Source organism: Lathyrus oleraceus, chromosome 7, assembly GCF_024323335.1.
Source record: "Lathyrus oleraceus cultivar Zhongwan6 chromosome 7, CAAS_Psat_ZW6_1.0, whole genome shotgun sequence".
Taxonomy (NCBI): Eukaryota; Viridiplantae; Streptophyta; class Magnoliopsida; order Fabales; family Fabaceae; genus Lathyrus; species Lathyrus oleraceus.
The window spans coordinates 23,453,225-23,478,468 of NC_066585.1; the positions used below are offsets into that span (position 1 = coordinate 23,453,225).

At 36.2% G+C, this 25,244-nt stretch overlaps 2 protein-coding genes and 1 long non-coding RNA gene across 3 annotated transcripts; 2 read left to right on the forward strand and 1 right to left on the reverse strand.

Annotated features, from left to right (window-relative positions):
* Nucleotides 1-850: 850 nt before the first annotated feature.
* Nucleotides 851-1,719, reverse strand: LOC127101801 (RNA-dependent RNA polymerase 1). Its single transcript, XM_051039243.1, has 2 exons — nucleotides 1,135-1,719; nucleotides 851-994 (listed from the first exon to the last, which is right to left on the reverse strand). The coding sequence occupies exons 1-2, from the start codon at nucleotides 1,717-1,719 to the stop codon at nucleotides 851-853; spliced, it is 729 nt and encodes a 242-aa protein (XP_050895200.1).
* Nucleotides 1,720-1,960: 241 nt separating this feature from the next.
* LOC127101802 (zinc finger BED domain-containing protein DAYSLEEPER) lies at nucleotides 1,961-2,674 on the forward strand. Its single transcript, XM_051039244.1, has one exon. It carries the CDS (start codon nucleotides 1,961-1,963, stop codon nucleotides 2,672-2,674), a length of 714 nt encoding a protein of 237 aa, XP_050895201.1.
* A 6,621-nt stretch (nucleotides 2,675-9,295) lies between these two features.
* LOC127106759 (uncharacterized) lies at nucleotides 9,296-11,181 on the forward strand. The gene is made up of 2 exons (XR_007795483.1): nucleotides 9,296-9,858; nucleotides 10,872-11,181. It is a non-coding gene; the product is annotated as an uncharacterized LOC127106759 (long non-coding RNA).
* The last annotated feature ends 14,063 nt before the right edge of the window (nucleotides 11,182-25,244 follow it).

Genomic DNA, 25,244 nt, shown 5'->3' on the forward strand with positions numbered 1-25,244 from the left:
AGGTAACGACTTCCTGTGATCTTCTTATTTTGGTTGAACACGATTCGGAAGAATCCATTGTACTCTCTCTTGTTAGGGTTTGTATTTTAGTTGAAGCGAGTAATTCATGTGAATGGGAACTAAACGAATTAGCTGTTATTTTATTATGATTTTTGTGCTCTTTTACTGCCGGTTTTTGTTCTGTTTCCAAGGCATTATTGTTATCATTTACATTTAATCTGTCCCTAGAAATTGGATTGCTTTGTTTACATGATTCGTACTGTATGTAGAAATTGTGTTGTTTTGTTGCACGATTTGTTCTGTGTAGAAATTGGGTTGCTTTGTTTACATGATTTGTTCTGTTCTGTGTTGAAATTGGGTTGCTTTGTTTACATGATTTGTTCTGTTCTGTGTTGAAATTGGGTTGCTTTGTTGACATGATTGGTTCTGTATGTAGAAATTGGTTTGCTTTGTTTACATGATTTATTCTGTTCTGTGTTGAAATCGGGTTGCTTTGTTTACATGGTTTGTTCTGTTCTGTCTGTTGAAATTGGTTTGCTTTGTTTACATGGTTTGTTCTGTCTGTAGCAAAACAGTAAAGGTCTCATCCTTGTGATGAGTTAATTAAGAATAATTTTGATCGGGTTCTTGTTGGTTTTGATCTTTAAGTTGGCGGTTCATATTTTAATGATCTTGTTTGGGTTTTAATTGATTGTCTTCAAATTCTCTTTTGACGATTATCAGAATTTTGGATGAAGCACTGTCATAGGATGAGATCGGTACCGGTTACCGAAATCTCTAGCTGCATATTTTCTATATAATTATAATCAATTTTGGGTGCTTGTTGTTCATATATGCTTAACACATACATTCATTTATGGTTGCTTGTTCCAACAGTTCGAAGGTGCAACTTCTTGAAAGCGTAAGACCCTAGGAAGTTCTCAGCGCAAAATAATTGTTTGTCTTTCACGTTAATAGAAAGTGCAGTTTCTGCATTATTCATTATCATTCTTGACTGCAAAATAATTGTATAGCAAGTAATTTAAATTAGTTTCATTTAGCTATACAAATTCATATGAATTTATATTGCATTATCATCCACAATAAGATACAAAACATCAATGTGATGAGAAACATTTTCAACATTCTCCAAACCTTCATTCTATAAATTCTACTATTGGCTTTATCCTTCTTTATCTGAACAAGAATATCATGAACACACAATGGAAAACTTAGGAAATGATCCTTATTAAGCCCTTCATTGTAACATCCCCAATAACTAGAATGATATGTTACATAATACCATGCAGAAGCAACAACATAAGAATCATCATAATCACCACTTTGAGAATTTGATTTACTTTTCATCTCATTGAACCAATTTCTAGCTTCATTTCTTAATGACATCACAGCATGGTTTATTCCTTCTTTATCTTTTCTGTCATTGAATGATTTTGACATCTTCAAAATATTTCCACTAATTATTTCTGCTTCTGTTTCTATACCATAGTAATCCATTAAGTTCAATAGCTTGGAATCATACATGTGTTTGTACTCACAAGCGATCTTTAAGTACTTTTCAAAACCATTAATTTTTGTGTCATGATCATATAGCTTCATTGCTGCTTTTTTAGTGAAGGATTTCTTGTGGCTTTTTTGTTGCGCGACGTTCTTTACTTCGCGGTAAAGCTTTCCGATTATGCTGTTTGATTGATAAGTTGGTTTGTTTTGCCTTTCCATGAAATCTGGATATTGTTGTACTTGTTTTGCCTTTCCGATTATCAGAATTTTGGATGAAGCACTGTCATAGGATGAGATCGGTACCGGTTACCGAAATCTCTAGCTGCATATTTTCTATATAATTATAATCAATTTTGGGTGCTTGTTGTTCATATATGCTTAATTAATATTTATTTTATTGGATAATTTAGTTTGATTTCCTTTAACACTCACCTTTAACCATTGTCAAATTATAGGAAATATGTCTATCGAAGGAGATGAACCCGTAATTCAAATTGAGGACGAAGTTGATGAAAGTTCAGTCCCTAGTTCAAAAAGAACAAAAACTTCTATGGCTTGGGAATTTTTTGAAAAGTTTTTTGACGATAAAGGGCTCCCAAAGGCAAAATGCAAAAATTGTGATAAAATTTACATGGCTAGAGATGGTGGTGGCACTTCAAATTTGATAAAACATTCGCTGAGATGTGTTGGAAGAGGGAATAGATCTTCTTATCCTCCACTTGATCAAGAAAAGTATAGGGAAAAGATTTCTGAGGTAATTGTCAAACACAATTATCCTTTTACTTTTGTCGAACATGAAGGGATAGTTGACTTACTCTGTTTTTTGCACCCTGATGTTAAGTCAATTTCTAGAAACACTGCAAAGTCCGATGTTCTTAAGCTGTATAGAAAAGAAAAAGAAAAATTAAAATCCTATTTACAGTCAATTCCAGGAAAAATTTGTTTAACATCCGATTTATGGTCTGCAATAAATACAAATCAATATATGGTTTTGACTGCACATTTTGTTAATAGGAATTGGGAGTTAGAGAAAAAAGTATTATCTTTCATTCATTGTCCACCACCTCACAGCGGTTTTAAGTTGGCTGAGAAGTTAATAAGTTTGTTAAAGGAGTGGGGTATTGAGAAAAAAATATTCACAATTATTTACAAACTGTATTCACAATTACTTTAGACAATGCATCTAACAATGATGTTATGGTGAATATATTGAAGAAACATTTATTATCAGGATTAAGATTGATAGCTGAAGGAACATATTTTCATGTTAGATGTGGAGCACACATCTTAAACTTAATTGTTCATGATGGTTTAAAGGTGATAGATGGATCTTTGGATAAAATTAGATTGTGTGTGAAATACATAAGAGGCTCAGAGGCTCGAAAATTAAAGTTTGCATCTTGTTTAGAGCAACTCTCAAATGTGACTTCTAAGCAAGTTCGTCAAGACTTGCCTATTAGGTGGAATTCCACTTATCTGATGCTTGAGACTGCTATAGGTCAACGAGAAGCTTTTACCCTCCTAAGTGATACTGATCCCTACTTTGATTGTTTATCAAACGAGGAGTGGGATAAGGTAAAAAACATAGCTGATTTTTTGAAGCCATTTTATGATATCACAGTTTTTTTTTCGGGTAGCACTTATCCAACCGCCAACCTCTATTTTAGTGGTGTGTGGAGAATTCATATGAAAATCAAGGAAGTTGCATGTGTTGATCATAGTGAGTTTGAAATACAAAATCAATTATGTTGCATGGCTAGAAGAATGGAGAAAAAATTTGATAAATATTGGAATTCTTATAGTGTTGTTCTATCATTTGCTGTCATCTTAGATCCTAGATATAAGTTGCAGTTTGTTGAGTGGTGCTATGTGAGGTTGTTAGGTAGTGAGGGAGTACAAGTTGCAAAGTTGATTTTAGATAAGTTGAAAGCTTTTTTTCAAGAATATCTCAAGTCCTCGAATGAGACAACCGCTTCATCTATACAAAGGTCAATTAGAGGTAGTCCAAACATTCCCTCAAATGACTTACAGGATTTTGGGACTTACGAAAGTAAATTGTGTGAACCATCAAAAAATGAGTCTGATTTGGAAATTTATTTGAATGAAAAAAAAATTAACCATGAGGAATATGCTGATTTGGATATTTTGCAATATTGGAAAGCAAATGAGGGTAAATATCTCAAACTTTCTATATTGGCACGTGACCTTTTGAGCATTCCAATTACTACAGTTGCATCAGAATCAGCATTTAGTATAGGTGGACGTATACTTGACAAGTATCGAAGTGCTCTTATACCTGAAAATGTTGAAGCATTAATGTGTACACATGATTGGCTTTGTGGAACTCCAGGTTAGTATCTACAATCTTTCTATTTGTATTTTTTTTTCATTTATCTTCTTTTATAATTAATGTATGTTTAATTGTTTTGTACTTTGATTCTCTTTTGTAGCGGCAATTGATTTTGATGGACCCGATTTTGTTGAGGACCTTTCATCCTTCTTTTCCATAACATGAAGTTACTTGAAGATGTGATTTATTTTGGGAGAACATTCTACAAAGATTTTATAACTTGAAGTTTGAATGCTTGAACTATTAGAATTTTATTAGTAAAATGATGTATTGGTATTTTACCTCTTTCGATAACCAATTTTTTTTTGAATCCCACTTGTTTGGTGAAAATTATATGATTGATGATTCAACTTTGTTGAAAATTATATGCTAGATTTATTAGTATTTTACCTCTTTTGATGTTGAGGTTTTTCATTTTAGAGGTGGTGATTTGGAATTATTTGGTGAAAATTATATGATAGGTGATTCAAGTTTAGTAATGCATGTTTAATTATGGGAGCTACAAGTGGAATGCCCATCTTTAGAATGTTCAACAAGAGAATATTTCGGTGAATCGTGATCTTTAGATAGAAACAATTTCTATATTATCGTAGAACTAATATTAGTTGTATAATTGAACTACTTAATCGATTTAACAATAATATAATGTGATGTTTTTTACTTTTCATTCTACAAATTCAAGTAACAAGTTATTTATGGTCAAATAATTTTTTTATCTAATGTTAAAAAAATAAATTTTTTCAAATATCAAATTTTTTTTTTCGAAAAAAAATCTTTTTTTTTTTAAATACCAAAATTTGATTTTATTTTCGATTTTTTTTTACGAATATAAAAAAAATCGAAAATAAAAAAAAAATTAAATTATTTTTTTCAAAAATACAAAAATATATTTTCTTTTTTGAAAAAAAAATAATTTTTCTCAAAAAAAAACTGATATTGTTTTATTAAAAAAAAGTAAAAAACTTTTAAAAAAAAATAAATTTCAAAGAAAAATTAAATAAAATGGATGGATGGATATCCATCCACTAAAAATATGATAATGGATGGATTGGATGGATTTTTATTCTTAATGGATGGATTGGATTGGATATTTTTAAAAAACTTTTAGTGGATTGTTAATGGATAATTGATTGTTTTGATCCATCCATTAACGATCCAATCCATATCCATCCAATCCATCCATTTTGCCACCCCTATTTAAACCCTCATCCTCTCGAGAAAGATCACAATATTTGAATAGATATGTCCTCGGACTCTCTAGAAAGTGATTATCCCTCCAGTACTTCAAACACTTGTCCACACGTTTCAAATCCGGCAAAGCATTTGAAAGTAAAAATGAGGTACATCTCGGAACACAATCTCTATTACCTATAAGTCTCTCCAGAAATACACACAAACTCATATGGGCTTCGCGGTTGTGGGGGTAACCAAATAATATATATCCTTAAAACTTTTGAAACTCTCTTTATAGACTTTGCTCATTTTCTTCATTTGTCTTAAGGAAAACATTCCTTGATACTGGTCTTTCATGGTCGAGTTACTTTGTAGGTTGAAAAGGTGAAAGAAGAGCTTTAAGATAGGGATGTCATTCCTATATTCACACCAGTAGTGAAAGACCTTGACTTAAGCTCAGCTCACGGGTGGAGTTGTGAATGGGAAATCTTCAATAACCCTAACTTTAAACTTGTTGAAGGGAAGCTTGAACCCCATTATAGAGAACATAAATTCGTGAAGGTGTTACCTTGGATTTTTCGACATGGTTATAAATGGAAATTAAGAATAAGTGTGTCACTTGGTGTTACCTTTGAAACGATGTGTGTGACAAGTGTGGTCGAAGCACCTGAAGATCGAGGAGCGTTGGTAGTATCTGTGGACTTAGTGAAATTTTAAATGCTCTAAGTTGGTTATTTGGTTTGATTGAAAGATCGGGAATTGAATTATAACATGTGGTTACTCGAAAACACGTGGAGGCTCGTCAAAGATAATGGTTGCATGGAAGTAAAATGTGTCGTGAATTGTTTAGCCGATCGTTTGTATGTGGTTATTTTATATTAGTATATAACGGGACACCTGTTTATATTATAGGGGTCCGCAATTATACTCATATTTCTACATACTCAAAATATTTACGCAATTGAGGAACGAGTGAAGAAGATGTATGCATGTGTTCCACATTTATAAATTCCAAGCACTTTTACATTCAAGCCTTTTTCTACATTCATTTACATTTCGATCATTTATCATTTTATCTTCATTTTAACATTTCAATTTCAGTTATCTTTGTCTTCAAAATCTTTTACATTCCAAGTCTTGTCAAAATTTCACACTGTTATCTTTACATTGTATTTTCGATTTCAATCATAACATGGTGTTCAAAGGTTTAACTTCACAAAAATATATTCCGGGAGATTTTCGAGTTTGACTCCTTAAGTATTAATAGAAACTTGTTTTATTTACCAAATTTATCAGTAAACAATTTGGCACGTCTAGTGGGACCCTTTTTATGTGAATTGTTGATTTTATTTCGAAAAAATATCATTTATTTTTATTAACTTCTCATTTCTGAGTGCACATGAGACTAAGAAGGGGTAAAATAACAAAGAGAGAAGTTATGAATTTTATAAGGAGATACGTCTAGGAGGATGGTTATTCCTAGAAGTAACAATGGAGAACAACCCTCTAATAGCACTGGGATAAGCATGGTCGCTACAATGTCAACTGAACCAATCCTTTTGAGTTCTAGCATAATAGCCATACCGTCAACGACAGTTGCGCTATCAACTCTACCAGAAGGAACATTTTTGTCTCCAATAGCCCATAGTCACCCGGTGACTCCTAGACCTATTATGGCGACAGAGGCTAGGCCTTTCGCCACAAGTTCCAAAATGCCCATGTTGGGACATGAACAACCTTATGGGATGCCAAGATCAATGATGGCAAACCTACAAACTAATCCTGCAACATTTGCTGATAGTATTGCAAATACGTATTCGCCAATCTTGGCGTCTGGATCGGCCATAGGTAACCACGGTTGAACCATGCCACCCCGGTTGTGAATGAGATTTGGTTCCTAGGCAATGCCAACGTTCACGACGAATCTCATAATGGCAATGAGACAGCAAATGAATGAGAGTAACCATGGCATGGTAAATACTCTTACCCAATAGATGGGTATGATATTCAACCCATTGATTCAAAATACAAATCAGATTTACCAACAGTTGGCAACTCAAATAAATTGAATTGTTTATTTTTTTTGCGCTACCCCAGCGTAAGGTCGACCTATTATACAACACCAAATCATTAGGCAACAAGTGGTGCTCTAGGTGGTCGAACAAGAGATACTTATGGAAGTAGGGTGTCCACCTATCGTGATGGTTAATCGAAACCAAGACGCTAATCAGGTCGTTAATCAAGTTCGACAAGGGAATCTCTTAGTAGAGAATAACCTGGCGACCATCGTCGAAAGAAGAATGGCTCAAAATGGGGTAAACATGGCCTGAAATGACCAAATTACACATCTCCTCTATCAGAGTACATGTTGCAGTTTGAACTGTCAAGGGGATGGAAAGTCCTTAAGTTTACAAAGTTTGTTAGATACACTAATGAGTCTACCGTCGACCATATTTGTCGATATCTAATTGAGGCGGGAGACATGGCTAACAATGAGAATCTAAGGATGAGATACTTTCCTAGTTCTCTCACAAAATTAGTATGCTCGCCAAGGAAAAAAATAAGTTTTAAATGGAAATAAGGAAGTTTTAAATGGTTAAATGGTTAATGGAAAAAAATAAGTTTTAAATTAGCATGCTCGCCTACGTATCCTCATCGTGCAATAAGGAAGTTAGAGCTTTGTAGTTTTGAGTATAAAATGGAGTGTGTGTTAGTTGTTTTTAGTAGACAGTGTTAACGTTCGTGTTCTAGAAGTTAACTTTTCTTGTATGCTTGCGCATGGGAGAATTAAACATTTGTTTGTTTGCGGTAGAATGGATGCGCTTGGATTGTATTCTTGCAGTTAAACATAACTTGTATGCTCGCGCATGAGAGGCTTAAGCGTTATTCTTACCATGGTAGAATAGAAGTAACATGTCCTTCGAGAAAAAAAATTGATGCCCTAAGGCGGAAAATTGGATTTGATGAGTTGTGGTTGATTTTAGACTTGGAGACAAGTATCAGACCACAAGCTAGGTACGACTGACACTCTGAGTACTTGAGAGTTGAGAGGACAGTTGCATCGTAACCCCTCTTTTTCATCCAAAGAATTTATCTTTATGAAATTGTTTGGCGAGTTTAATCATTGGTACTTAGAGGGGGACAAGCATCTAACCCTTGGCTAAGTATGACCAACAATCAGAATACTCGGGAGTTGAGAGGACAGTGGCATCCTAACCATTCTTTTTCACTCTCAGAGCACCAGATTGAACTCGTTTTATTGTTAAGTGTTTTGAATGAAAGTCAAGCATCGGGCCACGAGCTAGGTACGAACGATAATCCAAGTACTTGAGTGTTGTGCACAAGTACGTACACCCCATCTTTATCTTCCAGTTTATTATGAAAATATTTTGAAATTGAACTTGATGTTGGATCAAGTGTTCGGATTTTATTTATTATGAAATGTATGAGAATAATGGGATAGAGATAAAGATATGAGAATGAAATGGATTGGATGAGGTACTTGACATTGGATCAAGCACTCGTGTTGCTTTCAAGTGAACTTTATTTGGAAAAAGCACTTGACGTTGGATCAAGTGCGTTTTTATTCTTTTGAAAAGTTCTTTTTGTCGTTTTGATTTTATCTTGTTAGTTAACATGCAAAAGAAAATAATAAAGGAAAGGGAGATCCTAAACTATTGCATGTTCATGGAATTGGGGGGCACTTTACCTACAATGGGGGGATGAATTACAACCCATACAAGAAATGGAACGATATTCATACAAGTTTACATTAATATCATGTCTAAAACAATCAAGTGGCAATGGTACTCCTTAAGCATAATCACAATCATGCAATACAAATGAGATATGGATATAACGAGAATGCAAATTAGAAATTAGGTCTAAAGTTATACATGAATCAAAGTTAGGCAAAAGGATCACATATGGCATCATATGATCAAATGGGATTTTAAACCAAAGAATTAAATCTAATGGACAATTAAAATTAACCATAAAGTTAATGGGAGGTTAACATCCTAATGGCATTCAAAACCTATCATGGTTAATCAAGGACCTAGGTTAATCATGCTTTCTTTTCAAGGTAATTAACAAGTCAATTTCAAAGTGATTAAAAATCAATTAGTCCTCATCAAAATCATGAGTATTAATCATGTTAATTCTGATTTTTCTATGTGAAAAAATTCATTAAACCAATTAAAAGAGAAAGAGTAAAGATTAACACAAGAAAAAAGATAAAGAATATACAAGAAATAATACAAAAGAGAGGGGAGGTGTAAGAGCTGAATAGGGTGCAAAAAGGATTAAGGGCGCAAGAACCATTATTGAACCCCGAGTCACTTGCCTTGAATCAGAGGGAGGTGTGGTAAGAAAATCATGGTGGCCCATGGTGAAGTGGGAGCCCAATTATGCAAATGAGGGATGGAAGAGTATCATTCCATGTTCAGATGATTCAAATTGAAAATGAAAAACATGCTCTGAACTTCACCACACCCGGCCTGAGAGCCACCTTCCTCTGTCGCCTCCGGCGGCACCGGAAAGCCAAACCATGAAAACCCTATATCATCCCACTCGTTTGTGTCTCCTCTATTTGAATCTAGCAACAATTTCACACAATTCCAACCCTGAAGCCTAAACCGAATCGAAATTGTGCAAGAACCCTAGGTACTAAAAAGATAAATTAAATCTTCCTCTCAAGGAATCAAAGCTCAAGTGGTTGGGGCTTTGATTCCCCACATCCTAACTCACATCTCGATGACAATCTTGAAGCAAAAGAGATGGAAATGAGGATTTACCCTACCGGAGGCTCTAAAGGCGACGACGGTGAACTTTAAGTGAGTTTTCTTGCTCTGATATTCTTCTTCTCGTTATTCTCCTCTTTATCTACTCCTTTCTACACCTTCTTCTGTTGAATTCTGATGGTGTTTGTGTTCGAATTTGATTGAGTTCTAAGATTGAGGGATTGAATTATGTGTTTGGGAGGGATCGAGAGAGTTCTCTTTATGAATGAAGGTGATGGGGGTGAATTCGAATCCGAGTCTAAATTTGATTGGATGATGAAGGTGATTTGAGGTTGTGATGAATGGAATGATGAATCTGGGGGGCTGAAGTTTGATAAACGGAATTGAGAGACTTGATGAATGATCCTGATGAATAATTTATATAGTGAGAGTGATGGACTGGGCATGTCTTGGACAGCTTAGGGGTTGATGAAATTTAGTTGGGTTAGTTAGAAGTTAGTTGTGAATTCTCTTACAGCAGTTAGTGAGAACTTTTGATTAACTCTGTTATGTTAGTTCTGCAGTTGTTGCTGATTTCATGTTACGTGTTAACTAGGGTATTGATGAGAGTTAGTGAAAGCTTTTTATGTTAGGTCTACTAGTTGACATTGTTGTTAGAATGATTTGTTGTCTACTAGTTGACATTGTTGTTAGAATGATTTGTTGGTTTTTTTGTTTCAGTTTATGATGCATTATCGTTGTTGTGATGTGAACTGTTATTATGATGAATGTCTGGCTGTTAATGGTAATTCTAGTTTGTTTGAGTTCTAGCCTGCTACTGAATGATGGTTATGCTTGCAATGAACATGTTGGTATGTGATGTTGATGCTGCTAAGTGACCCTGTTATGAATGCATAATAGTGAGTTGTTGCTAGTGTTGATTGGAATCAAAATCATGTTATGGCTGTTTTGTATTGTTAATGTTTAACATGGGTTTGCTATGGCTTGGATGAATGATTGGCACTTGTTTGAATGTATGTTATGCTTTTTTATGTTTGGTAGTGGTGATATGTATGATAATGTATTGATTGGAATGGTTAATGATGATGCATTGGATTGTTTTGTAGGGTTGATGCACACATGAAAGAAGGATGGAACAAGGCCTAAACATGTTGTTCATCTAACTTGCATTTGAAGTTTTGAATTATGGAAATCATCAAAGATCAAGAGTGAAAGAAAAGATGACTTATGGAAAAGTGAAAAGAAATTAGGGTTTAGGATGGGCAAAAATAATCAGTTAACCAAAAAGTCTAACGTAGGTAAAAAGTTGTATTTTTGTTGGCATGGAATGATTTGCAATGACTTTGTGATGTATTCTAATGCTATTTTGTAATGAAATCCTCTTTATTTGAAATGCAAATGGACTTGGAAATGAAACGGACTTGAGTGAAACATGGCTTTTGAATGAAGTGAACTTGAATGAAGCATGACTTAATGAAATGACTTTGAATGGATGATTTAATAGAATGAATTTGAATGAAGAATGCACTTGCACAAATGAACCTTATATTAAAACAAAAGGCATATGAATCATTCCATTAAAATTAATGAGATGAACCTTGTAATTCCATGGAAATGGACTTTAACAAATGAACCTCAACCAAGCAATTAGGACCATGAACATATAAAGCTTTGCATGAACCTTAATCAGGCATATGAATCCTTCATGATTGACCAAATGAATCTGATGAATCTCCAACTTAGATGCACACACAATGGATGATAGTGCCACAATCAGAAATTAGGGTTTTAGGGATTGGTTGATCATGATGATACTTGCAATCCAATATCCAAATTACCAATGCCATGACCATAACCATGGTCGAAGAATTAGGGTTTCATACTATTCCCCATGATAAATAGAACCAAGATGAAAGGCTCACACATACAAGCATGCCATGGAAGAACCCAGGCTTACGACTTAGCCTTCATTCAATGCTTTGTGTGATCAAGACCTCTGAATCCATGATTTTATTTCTCAATGCAAATGAATGTACTATGATGCTAATGGATATGCAGATGAAATCCCAAACCAAAAGGTTAGATGAAAATAAAAAGGGGAGGGAAAATTTTGGGGTATGACACTTATGTACTTATGTCCAAGGCTCCCCAGCAAAGGTGGATAAAGCCTATTGGTAAGGAGCAGGCTGGAAATTCTAAATAGAGAAACTTTGAGATGTGTCGAGGTTCCTTGTTGACTTATCGAGAGAAATTTCAGATGTCGGAAAGGCGCTTATACGGGCCTAGTAATTACGAAGGAAAAAAACCCATGTCAAGGTTACAATGGAGAAGGTTCCAGAAAAAGAAAAAAGCTGAGAGGGAGGCGGCAAAATCAAGCAGCAACAAATAATATCAAAGTCTAGTGGCGCCAAAGTCAAGCAACAATAAACAACATCAAAGTTAAACAAATGAACAGGTGAAAAAACCAGTGGGGAGGAAATTGTTTTCTCCTAAGATAAGTCAGTCGAAGAAAAAGGTGAAAGAGGAGGTCCCGTCGAAGGAAGACAAATTGGTAACAGATAATTTTGACTTTGGGTCAGGAGATAATTTTGACGTGTTATGCAACGTGGTCTCCGTGCTTATTAGGGAGTACGATTGTGTGACAGGAGTTGATGAGCCTTCACAAGTAGCATGTGCTAATGCTCGATATTCAGCTTTAATTTTTATAGGTTTTATGTCGAATATGTTACCTCGATTTTCATGAAAACCAAGATAAATACTCTCTAATTTTTTTACTATTTTTGGAACCAAAAAGCTTATTTTATAAAGATTTTATGTCAGATATGTTACCTCGTTTTTCAGTATAACCACGATAAATATTCTTTATATTTTTTGTTCCCTCAGCGTCAGCCTCATTCACTTCTCGAGCCCCAGCGAAAGAACATTTCTTCTCTAGCCAACGAAAGAACACTAATTCTCCAAGGAACCCTAGAGAACAAAAAAACTCTCTCACCATTATTCTTTGGTATGTTACTATTATTGTTGCTGTTCTTGTTATTGCTTTGGTCCATTACTGTTGTTCTTGTTATTCTCCATTATTGTTGTTCTTGTTGAGAAGCTTTATTTTTGTTGGTTGTGTACTATTTTTATTTCCAGAAACTTTATGTGGTTATGGATCATAGTTAGATGAAATTTAATATATTAAGTATAGAGTATGAGAATGGATTGAAACTATTTCTTGATCTCGCTGAAAAAACTTTCCTGACAATATTTGAAAAAAGAGGTCGGTATTCTTTGATCTTCCATACTGGTCTAGTCTCGATGTAAGACATTGTCTTAATGTGATGCATACGGAGAAAAATGTATGTGATAGTCTGACTGGAACACTTCTCAATATTAAAGGCAAGACAAAAAATAGTAAGAAATCCCGCGAAGATATGGTTGTGATGGATATACGACAAGAGTTAGCCCCAAAAGAAGTAGGAAATAAAATCTATTTACCCCTAGCATGTCACACTCTTTCTAAAAAAGAAAAAAAAAATATTTTTGCGATTTTTTGTAGGGTATCAAAGTTCCCAAATGGTACTCATCAAATATGAAGAAACTTGTGTCAAAGAACGATCACAAATTAGTTGGCTTGAAATCTCATGATTGTCATGTCTTGATGCAATAACTTCTACCAATGGCTATGCATTTTACTAAGAAATGTAAGGGTAACTATAACCAGATTATGCTTATTCTTCAATGCTATGTTTAGTAAAGTTATGGATCCTGGAAATTTAGATGACTTGGAACACGAAGCTGCAATTATCTTGTGCCAATGAAAGATGTTTTTTCCTCCATCATTCTTTGACATTATGGTTAACTTAGTTGTTCAGCTAGTAAGGGAGATTAGAATCTGTGGTCTAGTTTATTTACGGTGGATGTATACGGTAGAGCGTTACATGAAGATTTTTAAAGGGTATACAAAGAATCATCACCGTCCGAAAGCTTCAATCGTAGAAAGGTACACCACAGAAGAAGCTATTGAGTTTTGTACAAACTATTTGTCCGAAAATTCCTTTATAGGAAATCATGAGTCTCGTCATGATGGATTTTATGATGGTAGAGGTATTCAAGATTTAAATGTTAAGACATTTTTCCCGAGAAGTAGTTCTTCAAGCACATTTGCATATATTGAATAAACTTAGTGAAGTTCAACCTTACTTAACCGCTCACAAAAGTCTTTTAAAGGAAAAATTACCCCGGATGGATGAAAAATGGTTGTTGACAAAGCATTACAAAAGTTTCATAAATTGGTTTAATGAAAGTATTTCTAAAGAGAGTAGTGCATCGAATCTTTGCAAATGGTTGTCACATATGCCTAAGTTTAATGTAATTACTTGAGTGCATATGACATTTCTAAATATTCGTTCTATAGAAAATCAAAGGATAATTGATGGGAAAATAGCAAGTGTACTATTTTTCTCACTGTAGTAATAAAAGGGAAATTCCCCGTTTGTCGATCTCAAGGACTGCTTGACGACACAGAGTTTATAGATTGTTTCAATTAGACAAAAGCCTTTGGTTTTTGTGTTGTGATTAATTATACTACCAATTGCAGATAAATAAAACAAGTAAAAAGGTTGAGCGAGATACAAATGAGAGACGATTGCTAGGGTTCGGTGAATGAAACTTCTTGTAACAGATATAATTTATGAAGGTTTAGACAATATTCCTGTCCAATTAATTCCGGTCCTCAAGGTTATCTATTCCTAATTCCTTAGTGAAAAGACCTTTGATTATGTAACCTAATTACTATGTCCATAAATAATTAAGTTCATACTCAAGCATTCAAATATCAAGAATTACCGGTCAGATAGAAAATCCCTAGTCCTAGGTTATTTTTACTATCCAAAGTTCTTATCCAGATCAATGAATAATCGCTGTCCAGCTTAAACTATTCATATTAATCATCATTCGTTGGTCCGACGAATAAAGCATAAAGAACAGTAATAAGAACAAATCTATGGAAAATAAGAAATAATCAATGCATTCATAAACATCAAATCTGTCACATTCCGAATCAGGGTCACCCCCTAGCAATGGGGGGTTTAGCTACTCATAATCGAAATAAAAACAAAGATTAACATTGTTGTCATTACAGAATTTCGTGAGGAATCAATCTTCAATCGTCGGAAAACTCTTGAACATATGAATCCTTTGATAATCGTAGAGTCTCCAGCTCTCAAAACGCGTCTTTTTTCTCTCCAAATCGTCCAACCCCCGGAAAATCGTGTTCTGCCCTCTTAATAGCTATTCAGTTGGACTTTTCCTGATTTTGTGCTCCATACGCGTACTGAGTTGTCCCATACGCGTACTGCACGTAAGACAGCCTCTGATACGCGTATTGCCCAGGCTGGTACGCGTATTGCCCAGGCTGGTACGCGTACTGCCCAGTCCCATACGCGTATCACCAGAGGCTTGCTATTTTGCTTGATTTTCCATCCCTCTAGTCATATGCGTATGCTACGCGTACTGGGCAGGTCCATACGCGTATCATGTAAGGCCATACGCGTATGGACAGCAGGTTCTCCAAAAAATGATTTTTTCTTCCGTTTTCTTGCTCGGGCTCAATTTCGCATCTGACGTTTGATTCCCTGAGCTTCCAAACTAGTTTTTTTTTACCTGCTAACATACCAAAAAGTGTAAAATATCCTCAAGAAACTCATAAGTAACAACACACTTAATATTATAGAATTGAGCTTATATCTAACTAAAAATGCTTCAGTTTACACAGTTTACCTGACTTATTTACGGTTAAATAGTGGAATGTCTAGCATAAATGGTGACTGATCACAACCCCAAACTTAGCTTGTTGCTTGTCCTCAAGTAACATTTTATTACCATCAAAGATCATGTCACCCCAAACTTACTGTAAAACAGTTCTTACCACAATACTGCTGAAATCTTTCGCACTGGACCTCTTGATGTTTTTCAGGTTTTCTGATTCTTCCACATAGCCAACGAGCTAGAAACTCTTTCCCTCAGAGATATGACTTTACCTGTCAGCTTATATCACACTCTCACCAAGTCTCTCTGGGTTAAAGTGTTATCACTCTCAAATCACAATATGCAATATCAAATCAGAAGTTTGAATAAATTCTCTCATCCTATCAACATGTACAATCACACACACTATTTGAGGTCTTTTAGGATTGTAACGGGGCTTTGGTTTAGGTAGGGTATGAAATTGGAACAAGGGTTTTTTTTTTTTTTTGGGTTGTAACGGGGTTTTGGTTTAGGTAGGCTATGAAATTTGAACAGAGGTTTTTGGTTCAGAGTACATGAAATCATTCTCTCACTACGTTTCTTTTCTATTATTCTTGTAGGGTTATGCAATCCTCTTTTCCTTTTATCTATAGTGAATGTAGCATCTTTCAAAAGCTGTTCTTTTATTGTTTTTCGCTTTTCTCTTTCTTTCTTTTCATGTTGTTGTTGTTTTTTTTTTCTTTTATACGACATTCACTTACTATTCATGTACTGCAAAGCTACCCCAAACTTAAAGGTTGCTATTCCAACAGCAACCCCAAACTTAGATAGAAACGTAGAGATGAAATCAATTCTCACATACTCTGAACAGGGTAGGATAGGTACAAGGTCATGGCTTTAGAAAAAAAAACGGGTATATCAAAAATAAATGATTAACAGGCTCAACAGGGTAAAACAATGGATAATAATAATAATGGGATGGCTAGAAAGGCTCTAGGTGATAAACAAAAAAAACATGCCTCAGTGTGTGTATTCGTACAGTAATAATAACAAAAGAACATACGCAAACCAAGATTGATAAAGACATACCTGATATCTCTCATATGATGATAAGTGTTTGGCTTTTTAGGATCTCACCAGGACGGGTTAAGCTGACTTGTTCGATCATACCTCTGAGTTCAAAGCTCATGCTCGTGGTTCTGATGTTAATCTTAACCAGTGCGTCCAATCATAAACAACAGTATCTACAGTCAGGGGACTGAAAGAGAGGACGCCCAAGTAGTTGGTGTAAGTGATCAAGAAAACCAATAGCCAGACATAGTCACGTATCTAACGAAATAAACAGGAAAATGGAGGTAAACCAAATCAAATTCATTAGAATAAGCCAACCCATAATAGGTGATTACATCAAAGCAACAGAAATTAAAAACTGAATAAATAAAAAAAAAACAAAAATTAAACAAAGAAAACCAAAAGTACAAAAAAAACATATTCAAAGTCAATCACTCCGTCCACCGTCCTGCATATGGGTATCAAAGTTAATCATATCTGTCGGATCCAACATAGTGTGCCCTCGTGCGAAGGCCGAGATAGGCGTCAACGTCTCTGTGTGGCCCAACGGAGTATGCTGCTGCAGAGGTGGTGTTTGGTGCGGTGGCTGCTGCGGAATCTCTCCCCCTATCTGAACTGGCTGGTTCCACCAAGGAAAGGTGAACTGGCCAAAGTGAGGTGCTGGAGGCGGTCCGGAGAATCTATCTCTAAAGCGCTGTGCCTCCTCCCAAAGATCTGTCTGATGAGTAAGAACTCTCCCTGACAATCCATACTGAAAGCAGAAGTCCTGCATAACACAAAACTGTGACATCTGCATCCGGTACTCTCTGGAGTTCTCATCAATCGGAGGAGGCTGAGGTGGCTGTGTCTCTGCTGCAGTCGGCTGAGCCTCCTGGTGCGGAGCACTGGTGCTTCCCTCCCTGTCTCGTGGTCGCCTCAGAGGTCGGGGCAGATCATCTGTGACCGTCCTCTCCTTCATCCAATGGGCGTTCAGCGGTGCAGCCGTTCGCAACATCAGTGAATCAGAGAAATCCGGAACACCAGCTTTCTTGCACAGCAGGTAAATCACAGTCGCATGGCCTAAGGATTTCTTTGGCGACTGAGCGATGTCATCCATATCAGCAGCGATGATCTGTCCAATATTCACTTGTTTCTGATGCAGGATCTGATGAAGAAGTAGAGCACGCTCTGATATCAATTTCGACCCGCTCCGATTAGTGCTCAAATTATGATGAATGAAATATGCCAATGCCTTAGGAATCGGAGCTAGATCAACTACCATAATCTTCGCCGGAGAGATTTTTGAAGTGGGTGCCCAATCGTGACCTGGCCTAATCAGTGAGTTTTTCATATCAGTGTATGGCCAGTAGTTCTTGTCAGACCGTTTCATTTCGGTAAACGGGCAAACAGACTCATAGAATTTGCATTTCAGCACACTGTTAATCGTCTTCCCATCATATTTGATCACTTTGCCCCTTACCCATGAAACGAACGCTGCATTCCCTGTGGGGTCTTCTTCATCAGATGTTACCCGTAGTGCATTAGCGTAGAACTCCCAAATCAGATCAAGTGAAACCGGTTGGATTTTGTCATTGAAGTAGATTAACTTCTGCTTTTTGAGAATATTAGTGACCTCTGGAAACGTATCATTCTGATACATCCAGTGTTTTTCTTCGACCATGCTTCGACTCTTGATTTGCTCATATCTATCTTCATGGTATGTGGTACGGAGTGGGTTGACCTCGTTTGGTGATTGAGACATGATATGGATTTGTAGACTGAATGAAAGAGAAGAAAACAGAGAAAAAATCAAAGCAATACGCACAAAACACGTAACGAAAACAGTGAGAAAATGAAGTTCGTATGGACAAAAACTATATAAGCATGCCCATAAAATGATACGCGTATGATACGCAGCCAATACGCGTATCTGGCTCCCATACGCGTACCATACGCGTATTGATCTGCCATACGCGTATCATACGTTGCTTAAACCAGTGCAAAACGTGATCTGCGTAACAGATCATGTATCAAAATGTGATACGCGTATGGCCTGGTCCATTACGCGTATCATACGCGTATTCTTCTCTTTTACGCGTATCATACGCGTTTCACCAGAGGAGCGCATTTTTGTTGTCCAATACGCGTATCATGAGATCCATACGCGTATCATGAGATCCATACGCGTATTGGCAGTTTCTGAAGGTGAGAAAAACAAGAAATGGGGGGTTTGAATTGTTTGGAAAAATAAGCGCTTTTCAAAATGAAAATCACACAAGGATTTTATACTGGTTTGCTTATAACACAAAGCTACTCCAGTCCACCCGGCCAAGGTGATTTCTGTAAGAACAAAAATTGTTCTACAACAGATTCCATGATTTTGATGATAACAAAGGATGAAACCAAAAATGGCACCCTAACGAAAAGTTTCTAAGTGTGCAGGGTTCTAAAGAAAGAAGAAATAAATCTGATGATGTCATCAGATGCACAACAAGATCAGATACAAATTATCAAGTATCAGAAGCATCTAAAGTGGAATCTCATTCAAGAAGCTCTGACTCTGGACAAAACTGCAAGTATCAGAAGCATCTGAACATGAAGTAAAGTCTAGAAGCTCTGACTCTGAACAAATGCCTTCTGTAAATTCTGAAGTTATCAGCGCCATCTGAACTTTCAAGAGATAACATCAGAAGCCAGTTTCTCCAGATACACAAAGACTCTAATCAGAATTGTTAATCATGATGAAGTAACGTTTAAGCCAAGTTAAAGTTCTGCAAATGGATTTCCTCAATTAGAAAGAGACGTTAATCTCCACTTCCAAGAGAGAAGATACTAATTGTGGTAAGTAGTCACTTCTAAGTGAAAAAGTCTACTGCAGAAGCTATTAATGGAATGGCGTAACTACATCTCAATATCCAACAGATTCAACGCTACTTCAACTCTACTTCAACTCTACTTCAACTCTACTTCAACTCCTATAAATAGAGAAGAAATCTCATTCAGTAATAAAAGAAATCACTAGCCAAAACTATACTGAAATCATATCACGCTCAAGAAAAACATCCTTGTTCTTCAAAGATTTTCACTAAGCTTTTGCTTATCAAGTGAAAAATTTGTTCTTAAGTTTGTAATATTTGCTTTCTTAGAAGCACTCTAGATTACACATCTTGTATCTAATTTTTATTTGATTTCCTCAAGTGACTCTTTGTAGTCTGTAGACTTGAGAGGACTAAGAGATTTTCTTCTCTCTTAGGGGTTGTTTGTAATCTTTCAAGATTAGTGGATTAAGTCCTTGTTGAAGGCGAAATCACCTTGGCCGGGTGGACTGGAGTAGCTTTGTGTTATAAGCGAACCAGTATAAAATCATTGTGTGATTTTATTTTGCAAAAGCGCTTATTTTTTCAAACAATTCAAACCCCCCCTTTCTTGTTTTTTCTCACCTTCAATTGGTATCAGAGCTCCGGCTCTGTTATTGATTTTCAAATCAAACACTTAACCGTGTAGAGAGATCCAGTGCGAGAAAAACAAATGGCCCACTCAAATGAGAAAGATTCTTACAATGCCAAGCCTCCTGTTTTTGATGGAGAAAAGTTTGATTACTGGAAAGATAGAATCGAAAGTTTCTTTCTGGGTTATGATGCTGACCTCTGGGACATTGTCACAGATGGATACAAACCTCCAACCTTAAATGGAGCTGAAGTTCCCAGAAGCAAAATGTCAGAAGATCAGAAACGTGAGTTCAAAAATCATCACAAGGCCAGAACAATACTTCTAAATGCTATATCATACAACGAATACGAAAAGATCACCAACAGAGAGACGGCTAAAGATATACTTGACTCTCTGAAGATGACCCATGAAGGAAACTCCCAAGTCAAGGAGACGAAGGCTCTGGCGTTGATCCAGAAATATGAAGCCTTCAAGATGGAAGATGACGAAGCTATAGAAGCTATGTTTTCCAGATTCCAAACTCTTATTGCAGGTCTTAAAGTGCTAGACAAAGGATACACGACTGCAGATCATGTTAAGAAGATAGTCAGAAGTCTGCCAAAGAAATGGAGACCAATGGTTACTGCTCTGAAGTTATCAAAGGATCTGAACAATATCAGCCTTGAAGAACTTGTTAGTTCTCTCAGAAGCCATGAGATAGAACTAGAGGAGGATGAGCCTCAGAAAAGGAACAAGTCAGTGGCGCTGAAGTCCAGACCTGAAAGACGGAAGTCAGACAGAACCAAAGCTCTCCAGGCAGAAACTGCAGATACTGATGACTCTGAACCTGAAGACTCTGATGATGAAGAAGAACTGTCCTTACTAACCAGAAGAGTTAAGCAACTCTGGAAAAGAAGGAACAACAACAACTTCAGAAGATCAAGACCCAGAGGGGATAGATCAGAGTCAACCTCAAAAGGTAAACCTAATAAAGATATTACCTGTTTTGAATGTAAAGAAACAGGTCATTATAGAAATGAATGCCCCAAGCTGAAGAAAGATAACTCTAAGAAAGAAAGCTTCAAGAAAAATGTCTTCAGAACAAAGAAGGGATTAATGGCCACCTGGGACGATAGTGAATCTGAATCATCAGAATCTGACTCTGATGAACAGGCCAACGTAGCTCTTATGGCTACCACATCCAGCAGCTCAGATGAAGAATCTGAAGAGGTATTTTCTGAACTTTCTAGATCTGACTTAGAATCATGTTTATCAGAAACTCTTACCTCTCTTCAGAAATTAAAACAAAAAGTTAAAAACATTAAAGGCCTTCTTAAAGCAAAATCTGAAGAGTGTAGTAAACTTGAGACAACAATTCTAGCAAGAGATGATACAATCATATCTTTAACGTTAGAAAGAGATGAAGCTAAAACGAAAAGCTCAGAATTAGAAGAAGTGTTGTCTCAAGCACCACAAACTTCAAATGAAATTATTTATAAATATGAAGAAGCCTTTCAACAATTTCTGAAGAATGGGATAAATAGGAGTATTATGGCATCCATGATTTATGGAGTAGGTCAGAATAATAAAAGGGGAATTGGGTATGATTCTGAGGAAAATCAAACCTCTACCAGTAACCAAATTAAATCGCCTTTTTCATACCACTACACACACACACAAGAACACAAATTTAAAAATGCTAGAAGACCCAAAGTTGTAAGAAACTCTGGGAAAACTAATCTGAAAGGACCCAAGAGATTCTGGGTACCGAAAGATAAGATCATCTATGTTGCAGATATCCTATGCAGCAAAGTTCAGACACCAGTCATGGTACCTGGACTCTGGATGCTCGCGACATATGACGGGAAGAAAGTCTATGTTCCAAAGCCTGGAACTTAAAGACGCTGGATTTGTAGGCTTCGGAGGAGATCAGAAAGGAAGGATCAGAGGCTCCGGAACTATTGGTAATGGTACTCTTCCCTCTATATCTGATGTTCTTTATGTAGAAGGATTAATGCATAACTTGTTATCCATAAGTCAATTAAGTGATAACGGTTATGATGTAATCTTTAATCAAAAAACGTGTAAAGCCATTAGTCAGAACGATGGCTCTGTCCTTTTCACAGGCAAGAGGAAAAACAACATTTATAAAATAAATCTTTCTGATTTAAAAGATCAAAATGTTAAATGTTTAATGTCAGTTCACGAAGAGCAATGGGTATGGCATAGACGCTTAGGCCACATTAGCATGAGAAAACTTTCTCAGCTAACTAAACTTGAGTTAGTCAGAGGCTTACCTAAACTGAAGTTTTCTTCAGATGCTCTGTGTGAAGCTTGCCAGAAAGGAAAGTTTTCAAAAACATCTTTTAAAAAGAAAAATGTTGTTTCTACCTCCAAGCCTCTGGAGCTTCTTCACATTGACTTATTTGGTCCTGTGAAAACAGCATCAGTCAATGGAAAGAAGTATGGACTAGTAATCGTTGATGATTACAGCCGCTGGACATGGGTAAAATTCCTAAAGCACAAGAGTGAGTCTCACTCTGTATTCACCAGTTTCTGTTCTAAAGTGCAAAAAGAATTTGACTCTAAAATTGTTAGAGTCAGAAGTGATCATGGTGGAGAATTTGAAAATAAAGATTTTGAAGAATTATTTGATTCTAATGGAATATCCCATGATTTCTCCTGCCCTAGAACTCCACAACAAAATGGAGTTGTAGAGAGGAAGAATAGGACACTCCAAGAAATGGCCAGAACCATGATCAATGAAACAAATGTAGCAAAGCACTTTTGGGCAGAAGCTGTAAATACAGCGTGTTACATTCAGAATAGAATCTCTATTAGACCTATTCTGGATAAGACTCCCTATGAACTGTGTAAGGGAAGAAAATCCAACATCTCATATTTTCATCCTTTTGGATGCATTTGCTTTATATTAAATACTAAAGAACATCTGAACAAGTTTGATTCCAAAGCACAAAAAGGTATTATGTTAGGATACTCAGAACGCTCTAAAGGCTACAGAGTATACAACACAGAAACCAAAATTGTGGAGGAATCAATTCATGTTAGATTTGATGATAAGCTTGACCCTGAAAAGTCAAAGCTAGTTGAAAAGTTTGCAGATTTAGAGATCACTCTGGTAGAATCTGAGAAAACTCCAGAAGCAACTGTCACTCCAGACTCTGAAGAAATTAAATCTCCAGAAATTCCAAGGAAAGTCAAGAGTCGTAGCAACGTATCTGAAGATTTGATTTTGGGAAACAAAGATGAACCTGTTAGAACCAGATCTACCTTCAGAACGTCTGAAGATTTTCCTCTGGGACTAGTGTCTCTGATTGAGCCTACGTCCTGTGATGAAGCTCTTCAAGATAATGATTGGGTGGCAGCTATGCAAGAAGAGTTAGATCAATTCTCCAAGAATGATGTCTGGGATCTCGTTCCTAAACCCAAAGGCACTCATGTCATTGGAACCAGATGGGTTTTCAGAAACAAACTGAACGAGAAAGGAGAAGTTGTCAGAAACAAAGCTCGACTGGTAGCTCAAGGTTATAGTCAACAAGAAGGTATTGATTATAATGAAACTTTTGCTCCAGTCGCGAGGTTAGAATCTATTCGTCTCCTTGTATCTTTTGCTATTAATCATTCTATCAAATTATACCAAATGGATGTCAAGAGTGCATTTCTTAATGGTTATATTTCAGAAGAAGTGTATGTTAATCAACCTCCTGGTTTTGAAAATTCAAACCTTCCAGAACATGTTTTCAAACTTAAGAAATCCTTGTATGGACTTAAACAAGCTCCCAGAGCTTGGTATGAACGCTTAAGTAATTTTCTTCTGGAACAAAATTTTATCAGAGGGAAAGTTGATTCTACACTCTTCTGTAAAAACCTTAATAATGATCTCATGATATGCCAGATTTATGTTGATGATATTATTTTTGGTTCTGCTAATATCTCTGTTTGCCAAGAATTTTCTAAGTTAATGCAGGCAGAATTTGAAATGAGTCTAATGCAAGAACTAAAGTTCTTTCTGGGAATTCAAATCAATCAAACTCCAGAAGTCACGTACATTCATCAAAGCAAGTACATTAAAGACGTTCTGAAGAAGTTTGATATGACTGAATGCAAATCTGCAAAAACTCCTATGCATCCAACTTGCATTCTGGAGAAGGAAGAGGTAAGCAACAAGGTTTGTCAGAAGCTCTATCGAGGTATGATAGGCTCTCTTCTCTATCTGACTGCTACTCGTCCTGATATTCTCTTTAGCGTCTGTCTTTGTGCCAGATTCCAATCAGATCCTAGAGAATCTCATTTAACAGCTGTTAAGAGAATTCTTAAGTATCTGAAAGGAACTCCTAACCTGGGCCTGATGTATGAGAAAACATCAGAGTATAGGCTTTCTGGTTATTGTGATGCAGATTATGCAGGAGATAGAATAGAACGAAAAAGCACATCTGGAAATTGCCAGCTTCTGGGAAACAACTTAATCTCCTGGGCTAGCAAAAGACAGTCAACTATCGCTCTATCAACTGCAGAAGCAGAATACATCTCAGCATCACTATGCACAACTCAGATGCTCTGGATGAAGCATCAGCTAGAAGATCTTCAGATCTTTGAGAGTAACATTCCTATCCTTTGTGATAATACTGCTGCTATTTGTTTAAGTAAGAATCCCATTCTACATTCCAGAGCCAAACACATAGAAATAAAACATCATTTTATTAGAGACTATGTTCAGAAAGGGATAGTAACGCTGAAGTTCATTGATACAGAACGTCAATGGGCAGATATCTTTACTAAGCCTCTAGCTGAAGATAGATTTCGTTTTATATTAGAAAATCTGAACATTAAAAATTGCCCTGAGTAAAATTTGGCTCTGAACATGTAAAATGAGACTCTGATAAAAACAAATACACTTCTGCCTCTGACTCTGATACTTCTACCAAGTTAAGAAGATATCTGAGTTAGAAATCTTCAGAAATCCCTTGGTATTCCTGAAGATCAGATACATCAACACGTGGGGAACATGCGTCTAACCCTAGAACTTCTAGACAGCTGTCAAAAGAAATCAAAGGTCAGAACGCTTGAAATCTCCTCGAGCAGTGTGCTTACTGTTGGGATTAGACATTCATTTATTAGCTATAATCATTTTTCCCCCAAACGTGCTATTTTGGTTTTTGTGTTAACGCTGGTATGTGTGTCGTTTTGCATGCGTTTTTACTTAGGTATATAAACACTTATGGGCATTAACTTGTGTTGTCTGTATAGAT

Bases quoted from the DNA above. Each gene is read 5' to 3' on its own strand.
- LOC127101802 (XM_051039244.1), top strand. From the start codon at position 1,961: ATGTCTATCGAAGGAGATGAACCCGTAATTCAAATTGAGGACGAAGTT.
- LOC127101801 (XM_051039243.1), bottom strand. From the start codon at position 1,719: ATGGAAAGGCAAAACAAACCAACTTATCAATCAAACAGCATAATCGGA. The intron at 995-1,134 runs GTTTGGAGAATG...ATTATTTTGCAG, and splicing joins GTAGAATTTATAGAATGAAG to TCAAGAATGATAATGAATAA.